The sequence below is a fragment of the Semicossyphus pulcher genome, unplaced genomic scaffold, assembly GCF_022749685.1.
Source record: "Semicossyphus pulcher isolate SPU_LCO1_2020_fin unplaced genomic scaffold, fSemPul1.0.p SCAF_26, whole genome shotgun sequence".
In the NCBI taxonomy this organism is placed as follows: Eukaryota; Metazoa; Chordata; class Actinopteri; order Labriformes; family Labridae; genus Semicossyphus; species Semicossyphus pulcher.
In genome coordinates this window covers 5,242,245-5,266,978 of record NW_027211700.1, presented here as the reverse complement: position 1 = coordinate 5,266,978, position 24,734 = coordinate 5,242,245, and the positions used below count along the sequence as shown (strand labels likewise).

The window sequence follows — 24,734 nt, the reverse complement described above, 5'->3', positions numbered from 1 at the left end:
TGTCAGGTCTATCCTCAAGAGGAGAAGAAAATTATTAAAATGCTCATTTGTTGAACGGAGGTCGGATCGATCTGATGCATTCGAGGAAGTCGGGAAATCTGAACACTGAGCGGCTTTCGTGACACAGCGTCAAGGGAATGTATCTCAAGTAAAATTTTAGATCTAGAGCAGATTGTTTGCTGAACTTTCTGCAGATGTCTGTTTATAGACGTTAATAAGAAGCTAAATCGTCGTCAGATCACGCTGATGGGAGCCGGGATGGCATTACGGCGGATTACGTTCGGCCTGCTTTTGCTCACCTCACGGACTGGTTTTCTTGCATACGCCGCAGCCTGCTGATACGTGATTGGTCAATATTACTTGGATTACAAGTGTAGTTCAAACAGAAACCAGAACACTTGCCCTCCCGGAAATCCACTTCCCTGCCATCCCATAGAGATTACTACATTTGTGGCCAAAGGAGGAAAATTCAAGTAACACTTTAGTCCGCCTTTTTTCATATCTCCAGTTTTACCCTGGAAAACTGGGATCTTTGAGATTACCATTTTAAATCAATAAAATTATTTCCAAATCAGTATTTTTGTAAAATTATTGATTCTATTGAAAATAAATCCAGTGTTTGAATTTGCATTCTGACGCTTGTACATGTGTTTATTTACTTACCTTTATTACCTCTTAAACACAGGCAATATCAGCGCTAACACTTTACTGTACTTCCCCTGATATCAATGTCGCTTCCAGACTAGGGATTAGGAATACATAAGAATCAATAGATGTATTTGTGTGTCCACAGAAAAGTCAATTGATAGATCTTATATGTCAACATTTCTTTGTGTTTTTGTACAACAGACAGAAAGATAGTGTCCACCCACCTGCCGCTGGCCTGGACCCACAGCTCCCCCCTGGAGGAGCAGAAGTTAATGTCTCTGCTGGAGGACCTCGCCAAGACGTTTCAGCCACACTGAGACTGCAGGAAGTGGGTTAACAGAACGACACAAACACTAACACCATCTGCGCATACTGACCCAGGCTGGGCTCAGTGTTTCATCCCCCTGGTGGTGATATAAATCACTCCAGCAGAGGGAGTGGATCCATTTTATCCAAAGCATTTGGAGTGTTAACTCGTCTTGTGGCTTAAAATGAGACAAATACACACTGTGAGTTCCCAGCCTGACAACGCAAGATTAAACTCACCTATAACTGAAGGAAGAGGATTTGTAGAGCTTTATAACTATTTATATGATAACAAATGCTCTTAATTGTTAGCTCAGCTTTATAAGGACTAAACATGTTATTGTAAAACAGTGATTGATAGTGATGCTGCCTTAAAGTTTTTACAGGATGATATCTTTCTGACACACACACACGCACACACACACACAAACAGCCCAGTCTGTTACTGTGACTTTATGAGAGATGTCAATCAGATGGGAATCTGATGTGACCAAAGTCACCGACACACACTGCACTTTTAATTCACAACACCAGCTATGGGTTCAATCTCATTCTGACAAACATGCCAAGTGATGTGTAATTCAACAGCTATGGAGGGTAACTTGTGTCGTTGCTTTATTGTTGTGTATCTTCTGGAGGGGAGATTCACCTTAATTGTAATGCACACTTTCTCTTGCTACCTTTGATGCCATTATCGCCTCATCAGATCTATATTTAGTCCAAAACATGTGTGAGAAATATCAAGTCGTCTCTGGAGAAAAAAGGTGTCAAGAACAGATTAATTAAGATCCAGAGATATTTATAAAGTTATGTTTGTACGTGCACGTTTGTGGAGCTAAAATCCACTTGGTTGTCTGCATGTATCTGTTCTTTGTCAGTTCGTGTAGCTTTCACGTCATGCATGCTAGCCCTGTCAATGAATGGGCGAAATCAGTGGCTGCCTTTTAACACATCTTTTATCTTTAACATCACAGATTTCCTGCGGGATTAATAAAGTTCTATCTTATCTTATTTGCCAGCACGGCTTGATTAATTTTGTTTGCATGTGCCTTATAGTTTGTGTTCAGCCATATGTCTCAACCACATTAGGGTGGTATAGATTGTTCAATGTCAGTGTAGTTGCCAACATCCTTGGTATGAAATTAACGTAAACTCAGCTGACTGAAACATTGATTTGCTCTGATAACTACTTGTTTAATGTTGGGTTTTTTTGTGTTGTTACGACTGTAGCTAACGCACACGTGTGCTTCATTTGTAACATCAGACAGCTTCCACGTTTAGGAAAGCAAACAAATCTAGGCCTTTGCTTGAAAATATTAAATACATTTTAAAAAACTCTACGTGAAAGAGTGAAAAGTGAGACATGTTACAATTACGGTGACTCTCCCCGACTGTTTCAGATTGAGCTCAGGCTAAAGATGAAGTGCTCTCTGTATGAGCCGTGTGCCTTACACTCAGCACTCAGCAGCATCACTTGACATGTGCAAGAAAACACATTTATTCATAACTCAGTAATATCTGCACAGCACCTTTTAAAACGGCCTTTTACTGACTGTTTTGGCATAAGCTCATCTTGTAAATGCCTGTTTGAATAAAGAAAAAACTGAATGTTTTGTGGCTCTGTTAAACTCAACTTGAGCGGCCCCGGGTTCTACTCCCGCCCTCGGCCCTTTGATGCATTCTCTCCTCCCGTTTCCAACTCTATCCACTGTCCTCCGGTCCTAATAAATGCATAAAAGCCCCAAAAATAATCTTTAAACTCGGAGAAAAACTACAGAGAAAAGACCAAACTGTCAAATAAACATCAGTATATCTTTATTAAGCGTTGAGTATTTTCTCTCTGAGTCCTGGTTTGAGCGCACAGAGAGACTAAAGTCAGTATTGTATTGTCAACAAAAGTATTTAAAAATACAATTATTTTGAGATATACATTAACAACATCATGTTGGAACAGCAGGTGTCTTTTACAAGCATCTGAAAAAAAGGAAATTCAAACCAGACAAATCAATTTACAAGAGTTTGAAATTATGGGCCGTGGTGTTTCGGAAAATCTGTATCAAGTGTTGATGTGGCTTTTTATGAACATGAAGGCCATCCATTCTGGTAACAAAACAAAATGACTTCAAGAAAAGGAAAAAACCCATTTACAGTGTGAGGAAATCTACTCCGTCCTTTCTGTTTAATTAGTTCTGCAAAGGACCATCCATCCTTTTCAACCATCTTGTCCATCTGCTGCAAAGCCAGAACAGGCTTTTATCAGCGATACAATCAGTTACAAGGAGATGATGAGAGGTGATAAGAGGAAGCTTTAATGTGCGAGAGACTGCTGACTGTTTGGTAGCATAGTCAGTTACCCTGTAGACCCCAGATGGTGCTCTGTGACATGAGTTTATGATGATACTTAAGGTTGGACTTAAGGAACAGTGCCAATATTTGCGATGGGAATTGCCAGTTGAGGTTTTCCGTTTAAAATCGGACAGAGGTTCAGTTGTATTAAGAGCGTATTACATTAAAAAATGCATCACTAATAGATATTTTACATTTAAAAAACTACATTCAACATGGAAGGAGTTGCTTTTAGTGTACTCTTTTTTCACAGCGGACATTTTTACATCCAACTGGAGGAAAAGCGCAGGTGTTAATAATAACTTTAACAATGGTTCTGTTCCATTCAGGTGTCTGAGAAAGCCATGACAGGCAGTCAGCATGCACACAACCAGGACCATGAAATTGAAGCAGCTAAATGGAATACAGCCATCATTAATGCTTCCATAAACCCCTGTGCTTAATGTGTAAAAATGTCCGCTGTGAAAAGACAATTTGACATAGTGGCCAAAACCTGTAATCATAACTTCCAGGTGTGAACAATTGCACTCCGCTTGCATTGTGAAAGAGCTGGTTGAAAGAAGTCCATATTTAAGATTTACCGTAATATTCGGGGTATAAGACGCACTTTTAATACATGTTTTTCATCTAAAAAGTGGGCTGCGTCCTTTTACCAGTGCGACCAGTATACCAATATAAAATGCAGAGGTATGTTATTGTGTTACGGTATTTTACCCAGACGATGGCGCTATAATTTAGCTAAAGTTGTCGGTTGTTAAGTGGTGGCGTCACACCTCCGCATTAAACCGTTTCCGGTACCAAGCCGCTACAACGTCTCCTATTTACAACATGCCGCAGTGCTGTTTAAAGCGAGGAAAACGTACGCTTCGTCACGAACATGCACAGTCATTGCAGCCGCCACCCTCACAACAATCAACGTTACAGTAGGCTGCCAGCTAGCGCTAGCTACAGCACTGGTGTCTGCACCGGTAGCTAGCATGATTGCAAACTCGACATGGCGAAAACAAATGGTAGTCTACAATTTGTTTTCGTTTTGAATGTGTTTTAAGGAAAATAAATTAAAATAGTGTTGAAATAACTTGTGTACACGTTTTTATTAATAAATACATATAGAAAACCTTTTCCCCTCCGGGATACCCCCAAAAACAGACTGCGCCCTTTTATTCCAGATTTTACGGTAAGTCCTAAAGTAGAGTTATTTTCCAACACATAACGCATCAGAGCCTCAGGTGGCTGGGAGGCAGAAATGCTAGCCGAAAGATCTGGGTACTTTACTTTTTTGACAGGACCCTGCGTATGACGCTGCATCCTTATACATCTATGGTTCTAAAAGGCAACTTCCTTTTATATCAACTCTATAAAGTAATATTTCAATGTTCCGTTTTCAGGTTGTTTAGGTGCTTTGTTTAGATAAAAATGAATACAGTTTTAATTATATATTTCCGTTACAAGTCCATTTTTGGAGGGAACGACAAAACGACAGAAATGCAAAAAATCAAAAATAATTAACATTTCTGCAAAATATTGGCTTCTGACAACTTTAAGTCTAACCTCAAGTATGACTGTGCGATATCTAAATATAATGGAGTAAAAATGAGGATGATGGGAAACCAATCTGTGTATGTTAGGATGTAGAATACTGAATGATACATGTATGAATGTGCTTCATTTAAATGTACTAGTTTGTTAAAATGAGGAAATAAAGACTACTAGATGGGAATGGAAAAAAAAAGAAAAACAATTACAATGATAACAGATAAATACTTTACTACAAATATAAATATACACTACATGATCAAAAACCTGGAATGTGACTACATTTTGAAATCCAACATTATAATGCTCATTTTTCCCACTTACAATAAGGCAAGCGTTAGTCTAACATTAGAAGATACTAGCTGCTATTTACAAGGACGCTACATCCAGTCAAGAAATTATCCCTCAGAAATATGAACTTACAAAAACGTGTTTTTTTAATTCAAAGACAAGGACTTGTGCAATTCAGTGCAGTGTTGATGAGAGCGTCACGAGACAGCCTTGATGCACAGATGTGTGGGGGGAAGTAAGAGCTCAGAGCAGAATTTGAAAGGGGAAAAAAAACAGGATGAAAGGGAACGAGACATCCAGAGCTTCATAAAGAGGTGAGTGCATGAGAGTGAATGAGCGTGAAAAAACAGTCGCAAGCACTGAAAAACCACTAAAAAGGCTCTGTGAGTGTGTCCTTCTCTCTTTAAGGCCTTTGAAGGAACACAGGCAGCACGATTCAGCTTTTAGTGCTACATTTAGATTAGAGTACCTGTCCGTTAAGTGCCTTTCTGGTGGGAGGAAATCCAAATTCACACCACAAATAATTACAGTATAGAAATTCAGGAAATTACAGAAGGAAAATAATACAAGAGGCATCAGGATTTTGGGCTTCAGTGCCATGTGGTGTCTACCTACATTAAGTTTTCTACAGAGAGCGAGACGTATCTAGGAGGGGAGGATGCTGGGCTATGTTTTTCTATCAAATTAAGAATTGTACGGTAGCCCTGAGAGGCAAGTGAGACAAATTAAATCTGGAGAAGTTAGAAAAAGATTTTTTTTGTTGTGAAAACAGGTGGAGAAACAAAGTTTTGTTGCTGTAATACTTCAGCGGAAAGAGGCTAAAGTCCGACGCTACCCCTATTTTTGTATTAGGACTGAAAGGATTTAAATGCAATCTTACCATACAGTGGGTAAACTGTATTATTTATAACTATATATTTTTATTACAAAAAACGAATTACAACAACAAAAACAAAAAGAAATGACCCAGGGTGATATTTTGTTTTTTTTTGTGAGATACCAATTTTTTACAAAAAAAACCCAACAAACGTAAATTACAAAAATGATCACGGCATACTTATTTTTTTACAGCCAGTTTCCACTGAGGGAAAAAGAAACGTAAAGAAATCAAAATAGCAAAAACAAATAAATAAATCGGGAATTTTAAAAACTCCCACCTTTTTATGTCATTTTTTAAATCTGACTTAGAAAAAATGGATTACAAGAATTTTATTTTTTCCCTTTCCTCTCACAGCTTCCGTAGGTTTTAGACTCAAACCTCCTAACCTGAAATGATCACAAACCAGACCAATCAAATCTTCAATTGTTATTCGCCTGGTACACCTCCGGTGCTGGGACAGGACATAGACTGTATAAAAAGATGGACAATACGACAAAAGTGAAGCCAAACCCTCTCTATCGCCCCCTGCTGACTGGCTGCAGTATAGCTCACAAAGCCCGCCTCCTCAATGTTAACAGATGGGACATGAGTCAAACTATAACATCAAAATACACGTCAAATACATTTTTCTCAAACATGGTTTCTGTCATTATAGTTAGTTCTTATCATGCTGATTTATGTCCAAGTGTTCATTTTTAATTAGTTATTTGATGCTGTAAAAAGGATGATTGACAGCTCTGTTGACAAATATGGCTCCTTCAGCCGATCTGTTCCAGATTAGCAGAGTGGAGGAGGAACGGTGAGAGGAAACGTAACTAAAACAATCACTACAGTCATTGAAGTTTCCATATCTGTGAACGTCTGCTTCAGACATACACAAGAAGCTGTTCTGCCGGCATGTGGGATCCTTATTGGTTTTTTTCAGTAATTTAAGTGTGTTTTTGTTAGCGTTAGTGGCTCAACGGCTCCACCTGCCAATCTCTACTGCGCAGCTGTGGCTCCAAATGACATCACCATCGCAAGATGGCAGTGCCTATCACAGGGGCTATTTTGGCTTCAATTCCGTACAATGAGAGCAGATGGAGACGCGTCGTCCATCTATATATACAGTCATTGGGACGGGATGTTTTAACATGTTACCTTGTCAATATATTCCAATTTCCTGGGTCAGAGCTTTCATTCAGCATCAGACAAGTTGCAACAGCACCTTTTTTAGTTAATAAAGAGCTTTCTAAAGAAGCTGTTCCATTGGTTTTGTTGAGGGATAACACATTGATAATGGTTAGACTGACATAAAGAGCCCCCGCCCTACTGATGTAAAACCTCCTGAGAGTGATTTAAGGCCAACTAGTGAAAGAAAAGAAAGCTGAAAAAGAGGAATAAAGCTGATCACTCTGATCAGTGAGAGTCAATTCAAGCAACTACCTACTATACACATGATGCAGGGTTTATATACATATGATCAGGGTCTTTGTACATGTTACAGTGACTGAGTAATATGCAGGATAAGGGCCACAGTAATAAGCAGGCTAGTGTATGTTTGTCCTGGGATGGGAGGTCGGCGATTAAGTGAACTTTACAGTGCAAGGGTAATAAAAAAAATCACCTTTGTCAGAAAAAGCATTGGAAATATTATTATAATGTAAACACTAATATCAATAGCAGTCCTCCCACAGGAGGAATCGTCACGATACATGCACACGTGTACACACACACACCTTTGTGCTTAGGGTTCAAAGCAAAAATCAGTCACACAGACGCTCAGGTGGGACCGACAGTTAGAGGAATTAAAGCAAAATTAGTTATGAGAAGCAAACGGAAAGTGGAGGGCGGCACCGTCGGCGCACACACACACACACACACACACACACAGACACACACACACAGAAACACACACTCACGCATTCACAGAGAGCAGGCCTGGTTGTAGCTGAAGATCCCAGGCGTGATGGGGAAATTTACTGTACAGAGGGGTTTCCATGACATTGGCATTGGAGTGGGCGGAGCACAGAGCACAGGGAGGAGGAGCATGTAGGGGCCTCGGCCAATCAGCGCGGAGAGAAGCCTGTTGCTAAGCTACAGCCAACCACCTGCGTCATATCCCAGATCTGTGGAGACAAACAGCCAATAACAATCACAATGTAGGCCTGGTGCAGAGCTGCATGTCAGTGTCGTGTGTTATTACTGAGAGGACTCAAGAACTAGAAGTGTCCCTGTTAGTGGTTCAACATTTTCATGTCAATCTGCTTTAATTTAGACTTTTAAACGAAGGATTAACACAGACTTACAATTTTTATCCATTCTATCTATTTTAGTATTTTAAGTATTTATGCAAAGCTTTGTGGAATACTTGGTTTTGATTGGTCAATTGTGGCATTGTAAGGTCTGTCATTTCTGTAATGCTGACCGCTGCTGCACAAAAAGCAGCGATCATCGGCTGTCTGCTTCAGTCTGTTTAAATGAGAAGCGATGATGAATAAACAGTATAAAAACTTTTACACAACACCGCTGCTGCAAGTAAGGCAAGAGAGGAATGTGCAGCATGTGCTGCTGTAACTGTACGCCTCCATTCTGTGTCTTTACAGGCCGAACTTTACGTTCGAGAAGTTTCCATATACATATATGACCTCACCTGAGGATCTATATTACCCGTGCAGAACATCATCTGGAAATAATTAATGTAAGGACGGATTAAAGGACTTTACAGCAGATTGAACCTGAATTAGGCTGATTGAATTAGTTTAAAGAGATAAAACTAAAAGTAATGACTAAAATGTTTTGTTTTTTCTCAACTATAACTATAAAGATAAGGTACTATCTTATCTTATCATAAAGGGTAAAAATGACTAATGACTAAATCTAAAATAGCTGCTAAAATTAACACATGGATGGGCAGAGAAGAAGTAGATTATTCCACAGCAGTGGCTTAAAGAGTTCCTTTGAAAGTTTGGCTACTTTGTTTACTCGATGAATTCTTTTTGAATCAATAATCTGCCCATAAAGTCGTTTAGACAGATGCGCAGGTTTACCCTGGTTCAGTCTAGACTGGGCAATAGCTGCTGGCTCAAAATAGACGGTAGAAACCAACTTTATTTTGTACCTTTTTTCTAGATAAGAGTCTTCAAAAACAATGGGGTTGTGTTTTTTAAGCAGCATGAACACATGCATGAATTATCTGCTATCAAAGAACTGTTGTTCACCTTCACAATGCGGTCGCTTCCACATGTGACCATCAGGCCTCTGGATGGGTCCATGTCCATGTGGGCGATGTTGTGTTTCCCCTCGTGGAACGTGGCCAGTGCTGTTCGACTGCAACACACACACACACACACACACACACGCACGCACGCACACAAAAACATACAGAAAGTCAGGATTTAATAAGAGATACTGACTCCATTCCAGTCTTAAAGGAAAATGAAAAGAATTAGTACAGAATTCACTTACTCTTCTTCCTTGATGGTATCAAAGCAGGCATCACACACCCTTACAGGGAACTCGAAGCCCATGATTGGGAATGTGGAGCGTTTAGAACTACATTTCCCACACACAGCCTTGCCACACTTCCTGCAGTGGTGCTGAACGAAAGAGAATCACACACATATTAGCATGAGAAACGTGCTCATGTACCGATCTCAGGACGATGGCCGGACTCTCCTACCTGTCTAAGCCCCAGAGTCTTCGTGTCCCACATCTGCTTGATGTTCCAGAAGAAAGGCTGCTCACATTTCTGACAAGAGTCGCTGTCTAACCACTGTGGCGCCTGCGGAGGGACAAGCAGATGAAGGCAACCATCAAGAAGTTAGAAAAAACAAAGAGCAGAAACATGAGGTGTGACAAACATTACAGTAGTGCTGCAAACCTCTTCTCTCTGCGTGTCCATGTTCCACACTGCAATGCCTCCATCGGCTGAGCACGACAGCAGCTGCCTGGTCAACTGGAGGTAACGCAAGGCCTGAACACGCTCGCTGAGGAAGAAAGAGGATGAAAAGACTGAGCAATTTGAGTTTAATTCAAAACCCTTATTTAAACTTGCATTAAAGGACCAGTTTGCCCATTTTTTACCTCAGTCCTATCATGCTGTTGTGGGGAGCTAATGCCGTTATGGTAGGGGAACATTTTTTTCACTCTGTGCCTTTGGAGGCCTTTGCAGACCTGAAGATTTTTTAAACGATCTACCGGTATATTCTCGTCGTATTTCGGATTGTGTACCGCTCTTAGCCGTTGCCTGCAGCGAAAACGGTAGTTTTTCAGCATCTCTCGCTGGGCAATTCCTTTCAGAGGGAGAGGCGCAATGCACGCTGGGTGTTGTAGGAATGTAGAATGGGCGAAACCACGAGCTGTTTGTACAACTTTCTCCACAGCTATGGCGCTAATTTCAAATATTATTGCTTCTATCGATTACAGAGAACACCAGCTTTGACAGAAAGTGGCTTTTTCCAGGGGCGGACTGCTCCTTTAAACAATCTTTTGTTTGGTGTTAAGGCCTCAAAATAACACTCTACATAAGTGTTAAGCAACTTAACTGCCAGATATTTTGTGGCTATAAATCCAAATAGAGCTAAAACAAGGTTCAAAATTGGAGCAAATTAAATCAGAGAGACAGAAAATTAACTCCAAATTAATTCGATGATATATAAAATATAAATGTGTTTGAAGAACCAACCATTATTAGTTGTGTGTACGTCAGTTTGTTGGATATGTTTATGGCTTTCATGTATTGAGAATAAAGTGGTAAAACAACACAATCATAAAAATAAAGCAAATAACTTTGAAATTAAAACTCAAATGCCAAAAGATCAAAAGGTTGTTCACGCACTTGTACTGGCATTTGAGATGTATTAAAAAGGAAGTCTATCATATACATTTTAATATACAAGTAAAATAGAGGAGAAGAGGAGGAAAAAGACTGACTCAAGACAGGATGTAGAGCCTGTCAGAACTACAAGAGCATCATTTTTATGGCCGTCTGAGAGACAATCTTCTGTAAATCCTGCTGGAGTGCGACAGGATCTACGGAGGATTGCTCTGACACGCATCACCGTACATGGGATTTGTTGATGAGTCCTGTAACAGGGGGTGGGGGACCAGGAAGTGGTGAAATATGTATGAGGCAGAGATAAAAACAGAGTCAGTGCCTGGGGGCTGCTAAAACTGACACCACCTTTATTTCCTGACTTACTTTTGAAGCCCCCCGAGTCCCTGACTAACAGAAGAGAGAAAGTCAGCATTGATGCACACATAAAAAACACTGAAGGACCTACTGGTGTCCCTGCAGCAGTAATGTGCGTCCCTTTCGGCCCCCGATGTCCCACATGATGACGCTGTGGTCGGCAGCCCCTGAGAACAGCAGCCTCTGGACGGGGTCCCACCACAGGGTTGCTATACTACCTGGAGGGGACACAGAGAAAGAAGTGTTATTATGCGCTGAAAGAGGCTGTTGATGCATAGTTATATGTTCTGGTGTTTTGGCTCCACCTGGTGGATATGGGGAGCACTAAATGAGGCTTCAATTAAGGCATTAAAAAGATGCATACATTTGAATTCACACTGTTTTTCCATTGTTGTGCTCAATGTGTATTCTGACTTATATTTCACATATCATTGCATTGATATGTGACATGCACGTGACATATGTGATGCAACTGAATGCCTTTCTTGATAAAGACAGGGGCCCTCCTCTTTGCCACAACACTATACGCTTAACTTATCATATTACACTCAATGCTGTTGTAGAATTAATAATATATAAAGATTAAATATTTAACTATAAATTTTACTCTGAAATGAATGTCTGTCTATGAGCATTAGCTGCTATAGGCTAGAGCTAGCAGGAAGCAAACCAATGAGGGTGAAATGTATCGTTTAGCTTTTCGTTAGTTAGCTTACTTGCTAAATTGAAGCTAACCAACTTAAAAACATTGTACAAAGTATAATTTGGACAAAATGTAAGAAAAAATAAGGAAAATACCAAAAATTAAACCACAATTAGCGGTCTGTGTCTGCCACAGATGTAAGATAACAAACCCGAGATGCTAAAAGCTAGCTAGGAGGTAAGTAATAAGTCAGAAAGCTGTTGGTTAGCTCCTCGCTAATTGGCTTTCTTGCTAAATTGAAGCTAACCAACTTGACAACACAAGTTTTAATTGGACAAAATGTGAGAAAGGTTAAGGGTACATCCCAAATATGTACCCAAATCAGTTTCTAACACAGATAGAAGGAAACAAACGGAGGCTAAAGCTAACTAGAAGTTAGCGTACCACCTAAATTGAAGCTAACCAATGTAAAAACATTTAGGTAGAAAGCAAGAAGCTACGTTTACTCAGGTAAGACAAGGAGGTATTGGTACATTACTTTAGCATTTCTAATAATTTGTACACACAATCCTGAAACCAGGAAAATAGCCCATGAACTGCTGCTATTTGACCATCAAAGGGGACCCAGAGGGAGGATTTACTGATAACCGTTCATGGAAAAAGAACAGCATCAACATTTGGACCTTTTTCATGATTTTGTTCTGACTAATTTAATAAGTCACGATCTAGGCCCTTTGCCTTTCTTCACTGGGGACCTCTGTTGTATTCAGCTGATCGGCTACACAACACAGACCATCTGTTCATTCCTGAGAGAGAGCAGAGCATATTACACATGATGAACACACACTACCATTCTGTGCTGTGGCTCCCAACAGCACAAAGCTACAGTCTCTTGTTGCAGAACATCGCACAGCACATGGCAAAAACTGCTTTAACTTCTGATTTTGTTGAATCACTGATTTTCCAGACTCTGTTTTTCCCAGTGAAACATTCAAATGAGAGAAACCTGGAACAGATAAGCGAGTCATATGATGAATAATAGCCCGCGGCAGGTGGTGGTAGGCTGACTATGCTGGCAGTTACTGTATCTACATGACACACAAGGCAACCACACACAGAGCACCATACTTACATGGAAATCAGCTTTTGAAGCTTTCTCAGGAGCCTTAAACACACGATACTCTTATACAGCACAGTATAATAATCAACTGAAGGAGCACACACTGGGATTTGCATTCATGGCCACATTATTGTATGTATGAAATGGAAATGGGTAGAATGTATTGCATCGCAAAGTAAATTGTATTCATTTATATTTATTTAATTTAGCCATCTTTAATGATCTCCAAGATGGGAACTAAGATATGAATTTATCAATACTGAACTGCACCAATCAGAGGTTATATAACTGCTAATCTCTATTTACAGGTTTTACATATAGATGTAGATATTACGTGATTGACCAAATGTTGGTGTTTGCTGCAAACAGTGAAAAGTCTACGGGCAGCAAAGCACTATATCTTACAAACTTAAGGTTAAACACCAAATCATGTCTAAAAGTAACACAGCTGCAGGACGGACAGCTGGAAGAAAATTACAGACCGTGTGAATGCGTATATTTTTGGTTTATAATATAATGAGTTAAACTGAATTACATCTTTTAATTCCATTAAAATAAAAAGATGTTCAGATGTTTTCTTATGGCGCTAGTAGACTTAGTCCTTCTTCTGCAATCCTGGTGGTGTAATGAAAAAGTATTCTTCTGCCCTCCTCCTCTCATGATCGGCTCCCTGAGCTCAAGGATCAAGAAAATGAATTGGTGAGTAGGCGGTGCTTTTATACTGCAGGTCATGTGTGCAGCATGAGTCTATGTATTCCTGTAAGAAATCAACCAATCCACCCGCAATCATCACCAATCTTGCTATCTGCAAATCCTACTTCATAGTGCAGGCCCCTTGTGTGATCCACCTCCGCTGGGAGAAAACAACAGTTCTGTAAAGATGACAAACGTGATTCTTCATGTGTATGTTTACCTTCATGACCCTTCAGTGTAGTGATGGTTGAGTACGTCTGCTTCTCCAGTTTCAGCAGCGTGATCTGTCCTGAGTAATCGCCGACGAAGGCGTGCTGCGTCTCGTGATCGTATCTGAGCAGGGAGTCAAGGCTTTAACACAATACACGTGTTACATACGAACTACCGTATGTGTCACGCAACAGAACAATCGAAAGGAACAATAACGGGACAGAAAGAGAGGAAAATAAAACAAATACCGCATATAAGCAGCCTTTTCAGAACAAGAGGCATTAAACACGAACATACAAAAGAATGTTTAGAGGCGAGACTCAAGAGTTGACAGAGGGGGGTGGATCGCACAGTCTAGGGGGCCTTGAGGGACTGCCATGGCCAATCAGGAGTTTAAAAACATACAGCGCAACCTTAAAATCTATTTAAAAGCATATTGGAAGCCAGTGAAAAGAGGCTTGAACAGGACTGGATTTATAGATTCTGCATAAAAAGTCTGAAGGACAGGATTTTGGTGTCCTAAGTGTTCTGGTTTCCATTTGTAGTGCATTGGGAGTCGGAGTAGTATTGACCAATCATGTATCAGCAGGCTTTGGTGGAAACAGTGTGGAGGGAAAAAGGGGAGAAACGCCATCCACGGTATTGACATCCCGGCTGTCATCTGATTACAATTTAGATTTAAAGGAGCAATTCGCCCCTGGAAAAAGCCTGTCAGTCAAAGTTGGTAATCAACCAATATTTGAAATTGCCCATTCTACAGTCCTACAACACCCAGCATGCATTGCGCCGCTCCCTCTGAAAGGAACGGCCCAGAGAGAGACACTCGAGTGAAGTACTACCCCTTTCCAGTCAAGTACATCGATCGCTGCAGGCTCCAAAAATAATCCAAAATACGACGAGAATATACTGGTGTTTTCCTACTATAATGGCATTAGCTACCCATAATAGCATGATACAACTGAGGTTGAAAATTGCCGAACTGGCCCTTTAATTCATTTATATAAACTGATATCTGCATGCAAGCACAGCTAGCAATCCGACCTTATATGCTGCATCTCAAATCCAACTTAATTCTCGCTTCTCAAGTTGCTAGTCGAACTGTAAACAACGTAGTGTGCGGCAGAGGAAGTCTTGGCCGACGCTCCTAGAGGCTGTATTGTCATCAGGCATTAGCCGATTGGTTCTGGGATTATTCTTCATGGACCCAGTAGGAAGCCTGGCTGCAGCATTTTGGACCAGTTGGCCGCCCTCTCTCCCTCTTTGCTCGCAGCTCTCCCCCTCTCTGTGCTGCGAGTCTGCATCACAGTGTTTTTGTATTATAAGTCTTATTAAAGGTGAATGAGGCTCCGTGTTCATTTGCATACAGAGCGGGAAAGTGAGATCCGATCACAAGTGGTCACTGAAGACGCATTTGAGGGGCCTGTTAATGCTTGGTGTGAACAGCCGTGCTTAGAGCTGACCACTTGCGATCGGATCACCCAGGACACATGGATAATACCAGGTCTAAACAGGGCCATTGATTAAAGGATACTGTAGGCAGGAGGCCCAGGCGGTGAAGTAGTGTCTCCCCAGCATGCTGCCGCTCTGGGTGCACATCCAGCTCACACTCTTGTCATGGCCAGTACTCACCACCCACTCGCTCTCCAGGGAGAACACCATATCTGACACACGGTTCTGGTGGGCTGCAAAACACACACACACAGGGAGGGTTGATCAAACACAAGTCATGCTGGGTAAACATCAAACAGGATTATATTTATTCCACTGGGCTTTTATATCCGAGCCGTTTTTCAGCTAAAACCATCTAAGACTAATTTCCCCCTTCCGTGTGCTGATCCCATCAGAGGCTGTGCTTAGTGTTGCTGTAATCCTATCTAACACAGATGAATCCCCGTGGAAGACTTGGACTCCAATCTGTATCATTGTCCATCTGGGGATAAACCTCAAGGTCCACTTTTTTAAAACCTTATGAGTGTAAGGTCTCTAGTTGCGTCCCAATATCTCTATCCCAATCAGTTTAACTCATAACCCAAACCTTGTAGACAATCCAGAGTGAAGCCTTCATACCTCTTAATGCCCTGGGTCTCAACTGGTGGGTCAGGACCCAAAAGTGGGTCGCAGAGCTGTTTTCAGTGGGACGTGTGCTTGAAAAAAAAAAAGTTGTGGCCAAAAGTCTTTGCTGTGCTTTTATTTTGAAAGACAGGTTTCCTATGACGTGCGTGCAGTAGTAGTGTAGTTTATTCACACTCCGTGTATCCACTGATGTGGTAATCACATCTACAGCTACATTCATGAAACTTGTTAAGTCCTACTATGTTGCACTTTTTGATTAAAAAAGTTAAAACATTTCGTTTGAACCGGCGTGCAATGCATCTTGGGATACGCTGGGAAGGATGCACCCGATGGAGGACGGAGGACGCATATGTCGTATGCATCTGAAGGAGCCTTCGAATTGGGACAGATTTCGACGCGCTTCTGAGACGCAATTGGCCTTCAAATACAGCCTTGGAAGGCTGCAGCCCCTGGACGGAGACACAGCTATGTTGATCTTTTAAAAGACATGTTTATCTTTCAATAAATCTTTTGTCTCGCGTTGTATTGGTATGCCCTCTTAGTATCCTTTTTTGGCCAATTCTTACAGCACTACTTGTGCATATCAAGTCACCGTTAACATTTTCACATCGTGATGCAGAACATACTTTGCTGAGTAAGTCATGTTAACCACAGACAAAATCGTTCCCATCATTCTGTCAATTAAAACCAAAAGCAGACTGAACGTCTCCGAGCTTCTATTAAAAAGTCGATACTTCCCTTTTCTCCGGCTCTGAACAAAGTAACGCTGACTGCCAAAAGGCAAATGGTGTTGTAAGGCCGTGCCTGTCCTTGAAGTGCACACACAAATCCTAATGTTTGATCTGATGGTGAGTCATGTTTCTGCTGTTAAGGCTCTGCTGCTTGATTTTGCCACAAGTGGAAAAAAACAGATGGTGCATTCCAGCGGCGACATGTGGTGTTTTGCTCTCTGAAGCAACAGGCTGGTTGTTCCCCCCTGTAAGCTCAGTTTTCTTCCCGCTGATGAGGCTAAATGGAGGCTGATCACAGTCACAGGAAGTGTGTTCAGCTAATAATAATAATGAGGATATAACAGGAGATTAAATCAAGATGTAATGACTCAGGATTATTTCCATCTTCCATTGAGAGGACAAAGCCCATCACAACTTCCCGGAGTCCAGACTGCAACTTCAGCTTTCTTTGGGTTGTTGGTCCAAAAGTACAAAAGCCAAAAAGAGGACGAATTCACCAACAATATTTTAGAGCCTGAACATTCTGGGTGTTTTGATGCTGATTCCTATTGTAGAGGGAACCTGTTTATGTGGCTTGTGCAGCAATTCTGCCCTGACTTGACTCTGGAAAGGTTCTGAGAAAGCTTCATCCTTAAAAAAATGTTTAAACGGTACCATACCTATACATTGTCCACCAGGGGGGTATACTATGAAGCAGGATTTGCGGTTATCACGGAAACTTCAGGGTTAACTTTGAGTTTCCAGTTCTACGAAGGTGGTTCACTTCTTATCGGGGTAGATCACCATGGAAACGTATGCTGAACACCTAACCTGCTACGGAGCAGGTTATGTTCGAGATAAGAGATCAACCGGAGCTAAACACCACCTACTGACCAATCAGGTCTCTTGATTCAGGAGCTTTGAGAGCTGCCTGATTGTATGAAAGATATTGATCATGCTCTACGGATACATCTACAACAGAGACTGATAAAAACAATAAGTAGCCTGCTTTTGTACTTAAAGTAAGCATTTGTACGGCTTTAAATTGTGGTTTTATATTTCTTTTTAATTGCTCCATAGTTTTTAAACAGCTGGGCCACAAACATACATCTGTGCAGAGTATTAATCTAATGTAACACACAGATGTTATAATAAATATATGGTGCTTTAATGATGGAGCGGTGACATTATCATATTTGTGCATTTACTCAGTGTGCGTTTCTTTTTGCCATTTGTCCTTCTTGCATTTGGCCGCTGCAGCTGTGTGGATTTTAGTCTGGATAATGTGTAACTTCTTCATATCTTTCTAATATCGTAGTTTGCTCTGAGTTTGTAAAATATGGCGGCAGATTTGCCCGTGTTTAGATTGGTCCTTTGCTCCAAACAACCCCTTTAAATAACATGCTTTTATGTGAACGTGCTCATAGAAACCCTGGGTTGACTTATGAGGTTGATAACCAGCGTCGTGTGACCTCTTAGCGTGACCTCCTTTGTCAGGTTAAGTGAAGCCAGATCAAGAAAAGATAAATGGGTATGTTGAACTGGCATCATATTATAGGCTGCAGGTCTCTTGATTCAGGAGCTTTGTGAGCTGATTGCAAGAGGGAGGAGAGACAGAGAGCGGTAAAACACTTCCTCTAAACCGTCTGATTTTTGAAAGAAATACTTTCATAAAAGATATTCATCGTGGTTATATTTTTATTTTTATTTGCTCTATAAGTTCGTTTGATATCGCAGGGCTGAGGCTAAAAGAATAAGTCTGTCATATAAATGCAACAAAAATACATCCATGCTGCATATTAATCTAATGTAAAACACGGGTGTTATAATAAATACATCGTGCCAGTCCTCCTTCCTGCATTCAGCAGCTGCAGCTGAGTGGATTTTAGTCTGGATTAATGTCTTCATATCTCCTCCCACAATTTCTGTTCTCAAAGGCTTCTTCCTGAAACTCCTTAAAGTAAGTATGCTTAAAGAAACATGTTTAAAATCTCTTAAATATACAACATCTATCTTATTAGCATGTTGAATTAAAACCTGTTGCTGTTCTAATGTCTTTGCTCATTGAGTTTGCTCTGAGTTTGTAAAACATGCCGATGAGCTGACGGCGGACTTGCCCCTGTGTTTACATTAGTCATATGCTGCAGACTCCGCCCCTTTAATGTGAACGCACTCATACAAACCCTGTGTTGACTTATGGAGTTGATAACCAGCCTCGTGTGACCGTTTGGCGTGGTCGTCTTTGTCAGGTTAAGTGAAGTCAGATCAGGAAAAGATACCCGGGGTATGTTGAACTGGCTTAGTAGTATCGGCCCCTGTTCTGTTCTGCTCGGCTGTGATGCTCTGCTACTACATGACATCTCTTCTATATCACCCTGATTGTTTACTTTATTATACAACCTATAAATAAAGTTTTATACTGGTACATTAAGGACATGTACGCTGAAGGCAATATCTCTGTGAAGCAATATATATATATTTCTTTATACTCTGAGGTAATAACAAAGGGCTATCACCTTTGCTGCAGAAGTCAGAGTTTCATAGACAGCCATGTTGGTCACTTATACACAGCACAACTTTAACAGGGCAAGCACTGGAAAATTATGCACCAATGCTTTCAGCTAAGTCAGTCATGGTTCACGTAGCTGTCTATTTCCAGTCTCCTGGGGCAGGGAGGGGTCACATCTCTGACATTCACCATAGAAACACTGAGCTCACATGAACTCACTGTAAGCATTTACATAATAATTGTTAAAGCAAATACTTTGAGGGGAAAGAAAACAAGAGAAAACGAGAGAGTAAGAGCCACTGAGTCGCGGGCTGAACACGATCAACTCATGTTCAGTGCCCCCTCGGATGCTGTCTCATGCTTTCAGGTGTATTTGGATATTAAAAAAATGTTTTTAAACATTGAACTCGACATTTGTGTAGAAGCATCCAGATTTCACCTCTTACCTGGATATGTTTTGACGTGGTTCATCTTGTTAAAATCTTCAGAGATGAGAAACTCCTAGACGGCAGGTAAACACACAGAAAAAGAGAAAAAACAAGATTCAGATCAAATAACCCTCCTGCCCTCGCAGGCATTTCAAAGGAGTCTAAATATTGAAAGTGTGGCCTACATGAACCAGACATGCAGGTTTCCTTCAGCTAAAAATATTTGAACAACCAAAAGAGTCAGCCCAGAGCAAAAATATGAAATAACGAGTTTGAGTTAGCATCGCTCACCACAACGGCTCCATTGTCCTGGCCGATGAAGATACGTCTGCTGTCATGGTGGTAGGACATGCAGGAGCATGGAGCTGAAGAAGAAGAAGTAAACATTCACCATGAGCAAGGAAATCCCTGGACACATGCACTGTGATAGAGAGATGTGCATTAAACTGCTTTATTGGCCCAAACACGTAGAGCTGTTCCAGTACCAGTAATGGAAATGCCTCCAATACCGCCTAAAATTTCTTATTGGCGACTATGCAAGACACTGCACGGATCCAATACCATATATTATTAAACCACAATAAACTGACTTTTTTGTTCTCCTCCAAAACCGTAGCATAACCATCAGTAATATATATTATGCCTGCCTCTCGTACCACTGTTTTAGACTGGAAGATAACTGATTTCAGGTAGTTATCATGTGATGATATCAAATAACAGTGCACTGCTAACAACAAGGAGGGAACAAGGAAACGGTCGTCTAAAAATAGCAGCAACCAGTGTTTTTCCATCCCACATTTTAGGGGCAGTAATTTCAAATTCAGATCATTTGAACTAGTAAAAAGACAAAATAAAGCAAGGTCATGTTAAGAAGACACAGGACGCTGAGAGAGGCCATGAATCGAGCTTCTGCAAATGCTAGCTCAGTCTGTTTTAAAGGAGCAATCAGCCCCTGTCAGTCAAAGCTGGTGTTCTCTGTAATCGATAAGCAATAATGTTTGAAATTGGCGCCATAGCTGTGGAGAAAGTTGTACAAGCTGCTTGTGTTTCGCCCATTCTACATTCCTACAACACCCAGCATGCATTGCGCACCTCCCTCTGAAAGGAACGGCCCAGCGAGAGACGCTGGAGGGAAATACTACCGTTTTGCTGCAGGCAATGGCTCAGAGCGGGACAGAATCAGATACACGACGAGAATATACCGGTGGATCGTCTAAAAATCTTCAGGTCTGGAGTCTACATTTGAAACCTGACGATTGTGAACGAGACATGACATCAGAGGCGGGCGTCGTAGATTGAGGAAGTGGAGTTTAGCGAGCTCCCTGGCCTCCTCCAGGTGACGTGTTTTAAGTAGTCTGGTGGAGGTTTTCCAGGGCTCATTGGAGAAGCGGATGGCATCCTCCAAAAGGCACAGAGCGACACTGCATTTGTTTCCTACCATAATGGCATTAGCTCCCCGTAATGACATGATAGGACTGAGGTTGGAAATCGGCGAACTGGCCCTTTAAGGTTAGATTCCTTTGGTGTACTGATCCAGAAAATAACACAATAATATCAACCACTCTTTAACAAGGTTGGAAAGGAAAAATGTAGTTCAAACATGGACTCATAATTAACTTTGTCATTGAAGAAATGCAGGATACTCACAGGACACTGTGTGGTAGATGCTTGGCCAGTACTGACCGCTGTCTCTCTTCAGCCAAACCCGGATTGTTCTGAGAGAAATGTCAAAACATCACATTCAAATATCTCTATTTAATGTCTTCTCCAGGGTCACTCTGACTGAATGCCTTCCTTCATAACCAGAAATAGACCACAGACAAATGTTTCCTGATGTAAAAATGAAACCTGACTCTCTTTAATAAAAGTATCCACTGAATAGAGCCCTCACTTAGGACTTGGCATTGTCCTTAGGTTGGAAAACAGCCCTAATTCTGTTTACACACAATGCTTTACACAAGACAGCGCTTATTGTGTCACAATGACAATTTAATAACAGTGTGTACTTGCTTGTTTCTAGGTCACTTGTTTTATACTAAACCACTCCTGAAACTGTGAACTTAACCAACGTGTAGTACTTGTTGTATGCACTAAAAAAGCACTTTTATCATATTTCTTACAATAACTGTTGTGCTTTTATAAATCTTAACACTTGAATGGACAGATTTTTGCCTCTGGACAACTTTGCAAAGACTGCACGTTTAAGTTTCTGTTCAGTCGCATCTAAATGATCAACGTCTTTAAGGCGTCAGGTTTATGGTTTTACTTCTATGCCTGTAAAAGGTCACCAGGTGTGACTGCATAAACGATATCAAAAGCAGCACAAGAGCAAATTACCCCACCACCGTCTCCCCACAACTTCCCTTTTAAATATCAAGTGGGGTTAGATGTGAGATGGAAACTGTACATCTTCACTGCAACTAACTTCCTCTATCGTTAAATGAGGACGTTGCTTCTCGATACTTGTAACAGCTTTATTTTCACTTCGCTACAGCATAACCAAGTGAATGTGATGGACTCTTGTGACCACTTTCACACCTTTCACAGCTGAGATTATGTGAACACTGGCACACAGAGAGGGCCTGTCTGTCTGAAAGTATTGTATTTACTATGTTGCAATCGCTTCTGAATGCAACAGCAAAAGGATTTCCTACGTGTAATACCCACGTTAATAAGGTGTGAAGTTCAGGGGGCAGAGATCACGGTAATTTCACAGTAAGTATTAGCTTATGCCACATATTATTCTGCAACTCCCAAATACAACAAACAACCTAAATTTACTTAATGGTTAAACAGCGACTGGAAAATAATTTTAATACAAGAAAGGGGAACCAGACACAGTTGCGACAATCCCAGACATGTACTTCTTAAATTAAAACATGTTTAATTCAATTTTGCAAGCAAATTGTTTCTTTCTGTAGTTTGATTGTTCCCAAATTTCTTATTCATACTTTCTTTACTATGAAATACACTCACCAGCCACTTCATTAGGTACAGCTGAAAAATCTCATGTAATCCACCACACCAGCTCAGCCAAAAGATTTGCGTTTATGTTGCCTCTAATGTACAGGCTATTTTTCTAAGCTGTCATAGAGGTCAGCGTCAAGTTCATAATTGGTGGTGGGGGCGGTACTGTGCTGCCTTATATCCAGAGGTGTTCCTAATACTCTGGCCCCCTCATGTATGTAAATAGGGAGGACAACAAATTAGAGAAACATCTCAATATAATTTAGTTCAGTACAACACCACCTTTAACTACAGCCTCAGTAAGAAACATAATTGAATTTTCACACTTTGGACTCCCAACAAAACAAAAGTCAACAAAATCTAAACTCAGGTGTACCTAATGAAGTGGCCACTGAGTGTCTATATAAAATGTTATTTGTTGAATGTAATTAATACACAATACTAAAACAATAATTGTCTAAATAAATCTGACTAAAATTAAATTGCAAAACAATGCACGTTTTAAATACACGATGCTTACTGAGACAAAAGTAGGGATGCACGATTTTACTGACATTATCGGTAGACTTATCTGCAGATTATGGTTTGAAAGTGACATATCGGCATCGACAGTTACGGCAATTTTCTGCGTATATTTTCCCATAAAACAATGCTTTAATTATGCCTAAATGCTCGATGATTCCCTAACAAAGCTTGACGTAATGCTACATTAACTCGACGCGAGTGTGCGTGAGGAAGGGTGCAAGACGTCTGTGGTTTTTATAGCCTATTAGTCTCATTTATTCAACACTGCGAAAAAGAGTACACTATTTCGCTGTTATTTCAGTTGGCTTTAATCGCTGTACAGATGTACAATGCACTTAGTTTCACTTGATCCTTTTGGACAGATTTCAGATTTGTTCTGTGCAACAGGTAACATTGGCCCTAGTTGTGGCTATTGTCAGGATTGTCCCAGGGAGAGCATCATCCAAGCCTAAGTTTTATGAATATAACACTTTTATTTGAATGAAAATGGTACAAACATATAAATAGGTTATGTTAAAAATGCCATAAGTTTAAGTAGTTTTCTTATATTGCCCAGTAAATGTGTACATTTGAAAAAGCACTGTATTATGTTATTTCTGCATCTGCCAGTAGGTCACTACAATAAGAGTAGGCATGATATCACTTCCACTACAGCGGTGACTTGAAATTCTCTGCAATGAGGTGGAAAAAAACATGTGCCTAATATATCGGTAGCAAAATCGGCAATCGGCCAAAAGGTTTGGCAAATATCGGCAATAAATATAATATCGTGCATCCCTAGACAAAAGCAAAAATTCATTTGTAAATTGTAATTTATTTTTAATATTTTGCAACAGTCCCTAAACTGTGTAGTAACTGTCCCCAGGGTTTCCATTCAAATAAATATTGTGAACGATATATCATACAAAATCCTTTTGGTTGGTCTTCTCCAAACAGTCTTAGTTACGGTCTGAGTTAACTAGAGACAAGCTAAAAGTGTTGTAGCCCTCTCCCCTACAACTGAAAAACGTTTCATTAAAAGTACCTGTCACGAATAAAACTAACACAGAATACGTGGGGCGTTTAAGGGTCGTAGTTAATTTGAAAAACTAATGTTTATTATTAGCAGTAGCTGGTTAGCTAGCTAGCTTTGTCAATACAAAGCCTTGCATATCATAATGCTGCTAGTTATCGCAAACTATGAGTCATGAAACCCCACCTTAGAGAAGGAAAAACAAACGCTATTATCCGTTAACTAAGACGATTGGTTGATGGTTCGCGGATCATTTTTATGGCTTTCTAACCCCCACACCCTGCTATGCTAACCATGGTTCTAAATGAGCCAACCAAAATGTAAAATTTCACTTGGAGACTGAAAAAAATCGTTTCTTCTATATTGCTTTGTCCTACTTAAAATAGTGTAGCAAGAATTATGATTGTAATGACCAGGGCATAGACGGAGCCCGCTAGCTACTTCCAAAAGGCTACCTTTAGCCTGCTCGGCAAACTCACCTGTCCTCGCTGACCGTAATCACTCCATCTTCTTTCGGTATTAAAACGGCCGCATTGACAGCGTCTGAATGTCCCTCAATCTTGTTCAAAAGAACCGGTCTGGCGGTTTGGGGCCTCGAATGTATCTCCGCAGCCATGGCTTTAAGCACCCAGCAGTGTTTTCCTTCAGCTGATTTTCCTCCTCA

The 24,734-nt window shown here is 40.6% G+C and overlaps 2 protein-coding genes across 2 annotated transcripts in view; one reads left to right on the top strand and one right to left on the bottom strand.

Annotated features, from left to right (window-relative positions):
- dhrs12la (dehydrogenase/reductase 12-like a) overlaps positions 1-2,772 on the top strand; it is a 10,564-nt gene extending 7,792 nt beyond the window's left edge. Inside the window, exon 10 of the mRNA XM_069676494.1 lies at positions 850-2,772. Within this exon, the coding sequence (XP_069532595.1) occupies positions 850-965 (116 nt within the window). The 3' untranslated portion in view covers positions 966-2,772. The remainder of the gene's footprint in view (positions 1-849) is intronic.
- On the bottom strand, positions 2,746-24,734 carry wdfy1 (WD repeat and FYVE domain containing 1). The gene is made up of 12 exons (XM_069676493.1): positions 24,550-24,734; positions 21,214-21,281; positions 19,858-19,931; positions 19,585-19,639; positions 15,378-15,528; positions 13,857-13,969; positions 11,272-11,398; positions 9,870-9,975; positions 9,669-9,770; positions 9,455-9,585; positions 9,208-9,316; positions 2,746-8,115 (listed from the first exon to the last, which is right to left on the bottom strand). Exons 1-12 carry the CDS (start codon positions 24,684-24,686, stop codon positions 8,056-8,058), a joined length of 1,233 nt encoding a protein of 410 aa, XP_069532594.1. The 5' UTR covers positions 24,687-24,734; the 3' UTR covers positions 2,746-8,055.

Excerpts from the sequence above, each read along its gene's own strand:
- wdfy1 (XM_069676493.1), bottom strand. The coding sequence starts at position 24,686 with ATGGCTGCGGAGATACATTCGAGGCCCCAAACCGCCAGACCGGTTCTT. Across the intron at positions 13,970-15,377 it reads GCCTGGGCCTCCTGCCTACA|ATACGATCACGAGACGCAGC; the intron begins GTATCCTTTAAT and ends CTCCCTGCTCAG. Across the intron at positions 9,586-9,668 it reads AGACTCTGGGGCTTAGACAG|CACCACTGCAGGAAGTGTGG; the intron begins GTAGGAGAGTCC and ends TCTTTCGTTCAG.